General features: G+C 39.3%; 1 protein-coding gene across 1 annotated transcript; it reads left to right on the top strand.

Moving 5' to 3' along the window:
* Positions 1–1,867: 1,867 nt before the first annotated feature.
* Positions 1,868–7,565, top strand: LOC147336275 (mitotic spindle assembly checkpoint protein MAD2A-like). Its single transcript, XM_086285317.1, has 5 exons — positions 1,868–2,045; positions 2,352–2,498; positions 4,033–4,153; positions 6,876–6,979; positions 7,053–7,565. Exons 1-5 carry the CDS (start codon positions 1,982–1,984, stop codon positions 7,223–7,225), a joined length of 609 nt encoding a protein of 202 aa, XP_086141443.1. The 5' UTR covers positions 1,868–1,981; the 3' UTR covers positions 7,226–7,565.
* Positions 7,566–9,342: the final 1,777 nt, after the last annotated feature.

Raw genomic sequence — 9,342 nt, 5'->3', positions numbered from 1 at the left:
TGCGTCACAACTTTTTGGATGCTGAATCAGCTGATGCAAGATATACAAGTTGAAGACTGCACATTGTGTCATAGAGAAAAAGACTTTACTGAGCTTTTGGAGAGTCCAGTGATGAATGGCAACATGCTTGTGGTTGAGGAAAAGACATCAGGCTATGACATGTGTGATGAGTTCACTCCTGTGGTTTTACACACTCGTTACTTCCTATAGCTAGGAGGAAAGCTGAAGGGATTGCATTAAGAAGTGCTTTAGAACATCTACAGGGAACTTGAAAAAGGTCGTTTATGGAAGGATGTGTTGTTATGGGTCCATTGAATGTGTTTAATCCTCTTGAGCCTTTTTATGTGAGGATGCGTGCAAGGGTCTGTGGCTCATAGTCTGTGACTGCAATTAATGCAGAGTTGTGTGGCTTCAAGTAATTCTATTCTCAAGTAGTGAGAATAGAATTTATTTTCTCCTGCTAATCTGGGTCCCAGTTGCAGCCTTTGTTTCAGTCTAAGCAGAGACCCTGGGACCTCCCTTTCTTTGGCCATCTCCTCCAGGTATTCTGGGTGGGACACTGAGATCTTCTCAAGCCAGCTTCAGTATGTTCTTAGTCTGCCTAAGGATCTCTTCTCAGTTGGTTGTTCCCAAAACACTTTACCTAGGAGGTATTTTGGGAACTTCATTCTGATCAGAATGAGGAACGTAGTCATTCTGATCAGGTGCCCAAACCACCTCAAATGGCTCAACTGTAGAAAAGCAGCAGCTCAACTTGTTTGTTTAGCATATGTGCAAATGTCCAAAACAGTCAGGACCCATTCCCCAACCTGAAGATGCAGGAAGCAATGTCTTATTCACTGGAGAGAACCCTAACATATAGGCACCTAACTGCTGGCATATGAGCATACACTTTTCTGCATTCATCTTCCATTAAAACGAACTCTAGTTGTGGGCTGTACTTCACAAAAAGATTAGTTTCAGAACCTAATATCTCCACTGAGGTGAGGCCACACATGTGTATTTCCTATCTTGCAACCTGTGGTGTAAGTTCCAGCTGTTTCTCCTCCTCCTACAACCAGTCCACCCCCTCCCTAGGCAAAATAGCGCCTGACTCCTACAGGTGGTGGGCCCACTAGAAAGATGGGCCCATGTGGATAATTCAGTCAGAGCCTGGCTGGTCCCCACGAGTTACCACAGTTCATTTTAAAAGATGTGTAAATAAAAATACTTTCTGACAGTTTGATGTGTGGTGTTCATATCCTGTGTCAGTCTGGGGACCTTGTTAATGACACCAGCTGCAGCTGGAAAGAAGCCATTTTTCATGAATCACAAGTTTCCCAAAGAAGGTTCGAAGCTTTTCATTAATTTTGGAAGAAGTTTGTCAAATCTCATCTGCCCACTTAGTGGTCCTGGAGGTGTGCAGGTCCCGCATGGCTTTCCTCCTGAAAGAAAAAGACAATTACTGACTGAGAAAAAAAACAACTATGATAAAATAATAATAATAATTTAAAAAAAATAGCACATAGACAAACATAGCAAAAAGAGAAGTACAGAGCCAACAAGACTTAAAAGCTAGCATTAACTGAAGTTGTCTTTCTTTTGTTTTGCAATTTTCTGTTTTGCAGAGTGACTTTTCCAAGTCTGCATACAATGGTTGTTTGGACCCCTTTAGGATTAACAAAACGTGGTATCTACAATATTAACTTATTAATTCAGTCATTTGTGCAGTGACACATTACATTAATATACAGTCAATTACAAGGTAGAAAGGTCTTTAATTATTCTACACTGCTCTCTAGTGTCGAAAAAATTGTAATTGTAAGCGTAACCTAAAACGTCATCAAAATCGCGACGCAATATCACACGCATGCGCAATAGTGTGGAAGCTGACAAAATTCAAACTGGGTGGCGGGTAGTTGAAGTCGGTAGACGTAGAAGAAGAAGAAAATAAAGAGTACAATCTATTTACTGTTGAGAGCTAGACCAAAGCGTTAAGAAAATGACAAGCACGTTGAAGGGAATTACTCTCAAAGGAAGCGCGGAGTTAGTAGCCGAGTTCTTTTGTAAGTATTTCTGTTATTTCGTCTTTTAGTCGCTCGTTTTCGACACCGAATAATTTGTAAAGACTGTCTTGTTGTCTGCCCTTCTATTGAGAATCGTGAACGTACCCCATACATCGTTTCTATTCTACCGAGCTAATATATTAATTGATTCCCAGTTAGTTTTCTCTCGTGTTATTCGCTTTCTTGTGTAGTTGTTTTTGTAATCTTCTGTGCCTTTCAAGTTTGAATCATATAAGCCTCTAAAGTTTACGAATACTGGAATTCCGGCGTATTTGAAGCCTTTGATTTCCCCATTGTCATTCACAGCTTTCGGCATCAACAGCATCTTGTACCAACGGGGCATCTATCCTCCAGAGACATTCACCAGAGTTACCCACTATGACCTGAGTCTCCTACTAACTACCGACCCCAAGCTGAAGAGCTATCTGACTAACGTGGTGTCTCAACTTAAAGGTATCTCAATAGTGGGCTTCCCCACTCGTGACACAACTAAGGAGAAAGTGGAATAACTGTGGAACTGAGTGAGCTAACCAACTGCGGTCTGAAGGCACTCCAGTTGTAGTTTTGGGCTTCGAGTTCTGTAGCTATATCTACAAGGCTGCTGGCTTACGGCAAGAAATCTTACTCACGGTTATTTTGGTCACTATGGAGATGCTTTTTTTCTTCGTTTTACATATTTACTCTTAGACCTTGAAAAAAATGTGGACATATTGTACTTAAGAAAAAAAAACAAAACTTCAGTCTACTTTACTTTAAGTGGATTTCCTTGAACACCAGATAGAAAAGAAAAAACGTAATTGGCGAGAACTGAGCTCACAGCTTGGTGGGGAGTGACTTTGGATTTTTATGGAGAAGGCAAAGTAAAGGCAAAATCCGTAGTGAAGTACAAAATAAGATGATGTTTGTGAACAATGAATGATTTTGTCAATTTATTTTGCTAATTCGGTGATCGTCTTTACTCAATAAATAGTAACTTGTTAGTTGCGATTGCTGAGTAGGGCCACGTGGTGGTGCATTTCCCCCTCCCCTTTTTGTTGCGTTGAATTAGATCAGAGTCAGAATCGGAAAGACTTTATTTATCCCCAAGGGGCAATTAACGTACAGCAGAGCAGCATGATGTTGAAGATGAACGCAGATGCCTATGAGACTCATGCCTGAGATTTTAATTGGTATGACCTGGCATCTTATGATCAATGTTAAGTAACATACAAAGCAGCACACGTGAGTTTCCATTCCCATGTTACACAAATTTGTGTTAAGCTACTCTTAGGCTCTTGTCAGGTGAACTACAAGCTATTTCTGGTTAAAAACGCTAGATTTTTAATTTTTGATTTACCAATTTTTGATTTTGCCATAAATACTTATGTATGTGAATGAGGAAGGAGATCGGTGCACCCTTTTCTGTCCAAGGTGATGCCATTGTAATATTTTATTTTATTTTTTTCCTAAATCCAATGCAATGCAACTGTTGATGGCTGCCTCCTCAGGTTTCTTCCTGTTAAAAAGAAGTTTTTTTTTATTCCCATCAATGCCTAGTGCTTGCTGTTCTGGGATCATCTGATTGTTTTTCTTTTTAGGCCTGTGGGGTCTTTACTTTAAAGTATAAAGTCTCTTGAAGCAACTGTTGTGATTTTTAGTGCAATGTAAATAAAACTAAATGGAGTAAATATCTCTGAATTGTCAGTTCAAGTTTAATGTAATTCGTACCAGAATATTCATATTTTTGGGTGCATATGTCAAATCACTCAAGCTCTCAATTGTGTAATGCTAAGAGTAGTGAAATTACAGAATACAAATCAATCATCATTTTTCTCACAGAAATTGTGATCTCTTGGATACTATATCCAAGAGATCAATATTTTGTATCCACAACTATTGTGGATACAAAATTCTGTGCATGTTTGTATTATGTTTTTAGGGTATTTAACTACCTCTCACTTTGCATAACAAACTTTAATAAGTGTTGCTTGCTCTTTTGGTGTTGCAGAGTGGCTGTTTGAGTGCACTGTGCAAAAGCTGGTGTTGGTGATCACGTGTCTGGAAACCAACGAGGTGCTCGAGAGATGGCAGTTTGACATTGAGTGTGACAAGTCGGCTAAAGAGAGCAGGTCAGGACCTCTATTACCTTTTTTGTTTGTTTGTTTTGTTTTAAAGGCTCCATGCTAATGGTCATTAATTTGCTGTCTTCTAATTCCAACACCTGGCATGTTGCACTTGTACTTCCCCCACCGTCAGTTTGAGTGGAGTGATATATTATATAAATTGTTTTGAGCTTCAGGTACCCCAGGTGTGGACTATCAGGTTCCTGATTGGCAGTACCTGTGCGCATGGACTCTGCAACAGTGATTAGCTTGTCTCATTACAGAGAGATATTGAGATGAGATTCTGCAACCAGTGGCAATCTGGGACATGAAAGATGATAATGCTCAGCCCACCGAAGAGTGTGGTTTATCAAACTACCGCCAGAATTTGGGAGTAGGGAGGATGCAATGGTCTGCCTACAGTCTAACCAATTGTCGTTTAGTTTTGTGCTGTTTGTGCCAAAGTGATCAACATAATTAAGCTGGCTGGCTTACAACAAATGCTGGTGTGATCAGTATGAGAAGGAGCTGCCAGGCTGTTCTCCAATCAGTTGTAGCAGATGACTGCCTCTTCCTGAGCCTGGTTCTGCTGGAGTCGTCTTCCTCTTTAAGGACAGTTTTTGAGAATCTGCTATATCTTGACATGATTGTGTTGCACAGTTCTTAGATGCACATTCATGCTGTTGTTACTCAAGCAATGATATTAAAACCTTAACTGGTATTTGGCAAATTAAGGTCAACCCCTGCAGCAGCATGAACTCATGCTGTGTGTCATCTGCAGCCTCAGTAGCAATCTGACCAGGTTGTGTTCAGTTTTATATAAGCCCTTTCCACTGCAGTGTCAGATTTCCGTGGCTTGCAAGAGAGAATCCATTGTTGGCTTCTTAGGTTGCATCCCATGAGCCTCAACATTAGGTGTGTTGTGAGTCTGACTGCTTTTATGCTTGGCACTACTGTATAGAATTAATATAGCCATTCTGTCAACTTCACCCAATTTGGTAATTCTCCTCTGGCCTCTTCAATTAGCACTGGATCTTTTAGATCAGTAGTTTAGTTTCTTAAATCAGAATAACTCGTACTGCTACTAGCTAGCATGACGGAGTTTATACAGCTGGGTGGATGCTATGATGTTACTGATAGTGAACTTTATTTTCTTCATAAGGTTAGTTAGTAGAGTTGCCAAACGCCCCGTTAAAAAAAAGAATCGTCCCGCATTCAGAGAAAATATTACGCGTTTCGTATTGAGCTGAAAAGGAGCACAGTTTGTCCCGTACTTCAGCTACAATGAAAAAATAAACACACAAAGCTGGATTTATTCTGTCGTTACGCTGTACAGCTGCCTCTTCTTCTCTCATCCGCTCCCCTCCCTCTCCTGTTGCTACTTCAATCATGAAACTGATCAATGATCAGCTGATCGTCTCTCTTGTTTGTTTTTTATTGCCCACTTTGCGCCAGAAAGAGGAAACTGCCGGATGTCGCGTTAAACAACAGCAGCATGTTTAAGCTTGATCAGCTGTTAGAATTTATTTAACATTAATTTCTACTATCAGCTGATGTTTGCTGGAGCCACAGCTGTAAAAGCTGCTGGTCATGGTGTCGGTTTGGATATGTGGTGAGAGGGAAACATGAAGATGAAACCAGGAGATGTCCTTACTGAATCATCAGAGCCGAACAGGTGATGGAGAAACAGGTTTACCTTTTAGGTGACATGAATGAGCTGAAGGGAAGTTATAAGGGAAGGAAGAAATACACAGATACATCTGTAGATTTGAGACAGAATTCACAATGTGTTTTTGGGACTTTCAGGTGTTTGGACCAATGTTTTATTTTCTGATCAAACCAGAAAGCTTTAATGAGCAGCTAGACTTGTCTCACATTAACTGGCTGAGTTAATGCCAGTTAATGCAACGTCGAAGCAGCTGGAATCCATATATGTGCGTGTTCATGGAGCTGCATTTTCACCTGCTGGACATCACTACCTGACAAGTTTAACTGTCTTCAAAACATTACAGAGGCCTTATTGACAGTATTTGGTTCTACATATCTGTGTGAGCAGATTTCCTCTCACATGAAGAGTGTCCTCAGGTAGCCGTCTGAATGCTGGATGCTCGGAGCCCTGTGTCTCTGAGTGGGAGACCAGAGATCAGAGTGTATTAACAAACATGCCATATTGGCTCAGTTTATTTTTCTTATCATTGTTGCGAGGAGACCATAAATAGCATTTGTATTTTCTGTTGTACAGTTCATTTGCTGTTATGGATGAAAAGTGTCTTTTTATTTTTTTGTTTCAAAATAGCTGAAAGCTATTCGCTGATAGCTGCGAACTATAAAGTGGTTCTATATAGTGTGTAACTGTTAATATAGAGCGTTATTCAATTTCTTGCTAATACAATCATATGGCACACTGACTTCTGAGGACATTTTAGATGCACTCATCATCAGAAAGGTTGCCTACCCCTGCTCTAAGGCATCTGGACAGATCTGTTTACTTACACTTATTGACAGGAGTTGAATGGTGCAGACTTTGGGTTGGTTGGCTGATTTGTCAACACAGATGTGAATTTGTATGTTTGCAGTGGATTAGTTTTTTTGTTTTGGTTTTTTGCAATAAAATGACATGAAATTTGTACTTTAGAAGAGTCTTTACAACAGATTATGTAATTTGGTTAAATGAGCATCTGTCATTACACTCAACTATTGTTTGACTAATAAATAATGCATGTTAACTGAGTTCTCATGTGTCTCCCAGTGCACCCAGAGAGAAGTCCATTAAGACAATTCAGCATGAGATCCGCTCAGTTATCAGACAGATAACAGCCACTGTTACTTTCTTGCCCCTGCTGGAGACGCCATGTGAGTAATGAGACTTTTGACATTTGAGCCTTTGATGTGGTGGTTGGGTAATAATTTCAACTCCTCCCCTCAGGTGCTTTTGACCTCTTGGTTTATACAGACAAGGACCTGGTGGTTCCAGATAAATGGGAAGAATCAGGGCCGCAGACCATTGACCAGCCAGAGGAGGTGCGTTTGCATTCCTTCACCACTTCGATCCACAAGGTGAACAGCATGGTGGCGTACAAGAAGACTGAGTCAGCTTAAACATCTAAACCACATGAGCTGTTACAGCACCGACCACTGATCTAACACTGCCGTGTCTTTGTTCACTGCCTGTGCGTGACTGGACAACGAGGACCTGTTTTCCTTTGTTGAGCTTCACTGTGTCTTATTTGTCAATATGATAAGGACATGAAGGAAATGTGTTCTTTCTACATTGATGTAAATATTTCTGCCACGTGGCATTTGTCTGTAGAAAACAACTGTCTTTTCTTTAGTCTTTTGCTTTCTTTCATTCTTTCAGTCTGTTTTAGAAGATAGTGGTATATATGTTGAACTTTTATAAAATGACATAAATAAATGCATTTTGCTTTTTCCCAAAGAAGTGATTCTGTGGTTTTCTTTTGTTCAGGAGGTGCCAAGGTTTTTCATCGTGTTATTTATTTTGGAGCATTATATAAAAGATATCACATGGTTTTTGGAGCCTTGAGACGATGCCGTCTTGGGGTGCATTTCAATAGTATAAGCTGACCTTTTCATCAAGGTCAAGAAAGAGAAGTTAGTTTGGAATGCACTCTTTTTGTAATGTGTTTTAATAACTGGAAAGCACACTGACATCCATCCATCATTCATTGCTTGTTTAGTACATTTGAGAAATTATAGACAGCACACAGGAGACATAGTAAATAAGTATTATTTAATGGGACATACTATTCACTTCGCTCACAGTGTTGAAAGGTGTCGACAGTTGCAGATGTGTAACACCATCATAGTACCGTATCAGCATATTACATTTTGCAAAAGAAAACCCACAATTCTCTTACCTAAAAAAATCCATCCATCTGTCGTGTAATGCCCTCTCATATACATGCAAAAGAAAAAACTGACAACCAAGCAGTGAGGGGTTTTTTTTTTTTTCTCCAGAGAGCACAGAGGCTAAGCTACAGGCACAAGTAAAATAGTCCTGGAGACTTATTCAATGTACAAATGACAACCACGGACACAAATTAACTTTCTGAGCATGTACATCTACAAAAGTGCTTGAGTTTAAATGAGTCTGTCATGTCCATTAGTAAGCTGTTCATTAAATGCACCTATGTGGCTCCTCATCAACAGTTTATTGGCTGGACAATTAACTGTTTTACCAGTTCTGCTGATTCAGCAGTTTCATTTACCAAAACATTTCAGAACTTTTTCTTTTCTGCATTAAAAAAAAAAAGTTCTGAAGGTTAACAGTAGCATCCTTCAAAACTAGATATTAACAAACATTCTAGGTGTAGAGAAAAATGTCATAGTAATGTTGCATTTTCTATTTATTCCTAGTGTGGACATGCTGAAATCACTTTTATTGAGGAGTAATTGTTCCTTCTTGCAGGATCAGCAAAAACCTGCATTTCTAGATAACATTTTCTAGATAATTGTGTGCTTTGACAAAAGAATGACCTTACAATATAGACTCTAATAAATATATAAAACAAAAATAAATATGCAATAGTTAAGACAGTGAATAAAATGTACGAAAGACTCAAACCCACGTCGTGTGTGTGTGTGTGCCGTGAAGACATAACAAGTCTATAAGATTATTGTGACACTAGTATACTACTAAGTATATAGTAGTTGCATTGTTTTCATCCCACTAGAATGGTGCTAATGGTGCTAAAGCTCCATGAACACTGGAAGCGACATACTGAATACAGACCATTCAAAGTGAATCACATCCCACAACTTCAAGTGATTACAGATGAAATAACCACAGGCAAATTCTTTGACTGTTCAGGCAGAGTAGAAAAGTGCTAAATAAGAATCAGTCCGTTTACCATTTCCTATTTGCTAAGGGAAGATTTTTTTTTTTAACCGAAGCAACTACCAATAGGAATAAAGAATACATATGAACTGGAAGTAAATATGTAGAGCTTCCAGTGTATGCAGCTTAACCATTCAGTGTTCCCTAAAGTTCACTACCTTTCACAGATAGTGTAGGTGAGACCATCAATATGAAAGCCACTCTATGCAAAAATAACAATGTCTATGGTAATAAATATAGCTTAGTGCTGACTTTGTTATTATCTCTGGTGAGTGAGAAAAAATGGTGGTGACAGGATAAAATGACCATGACCTCAGAAACCATGCTTTCTTGTTATGGACACATTTCATTCCTTTCT

This window comes from Aulonocara sp. 'chitande type north' Nkhata Bay, linkage group LG3 (genome assembly GCF_057382095.1).
Source record: "Aulonocara sp. 'chitande type north' Nkhata Bay isolate Kocher_YH1m ecotype deep benthic linkage group LG3, A_spYH_male_GT1.1, whole genome shotgun sequence".
In the NCBI taxonomy this organism is placed as follows: domain Eukaryota; kingdom Metazoa; phylum Chordata; class Actinopteri; order Cichliformes; family Cichlidae; genus Aulonocara; species Aulonocara sp. 'chitande type north' Nkhata Bay.
Note: the sequence above shows the minus strand (reverse complement) of the source record. Positions and strands in the feature narration are given on the sequence as shown.

What these genes read in the sequence shown, in the direction of transcription:
- LOC147336275 (XM_086285317.1), top strand. Translation starts at nt 1,982, where the DNA reads ATGACAAGCACGTTGAAGGGAATTACTCTCAAAGGAAGCGCGGAGTTA. An exon ending in GTTAGTAGCCGAGTTCTTTT is followed by an intron (nt 2,046 to 2,351) that starts GTAAGTATTTCT and finishes TGTCATTCACAG; the next exon opens with CTTTCGGCATCAACAGCATC. An exon ending in AAGTCGGCTAAAGAGAGCAG is followed by an intron (nt 4,154 to 6,875) that starts GTCAGGACCTCT and finishes TGTGTCTCCCAG; the next exon opens with TGCACCCAGAGAGAAGTCCA.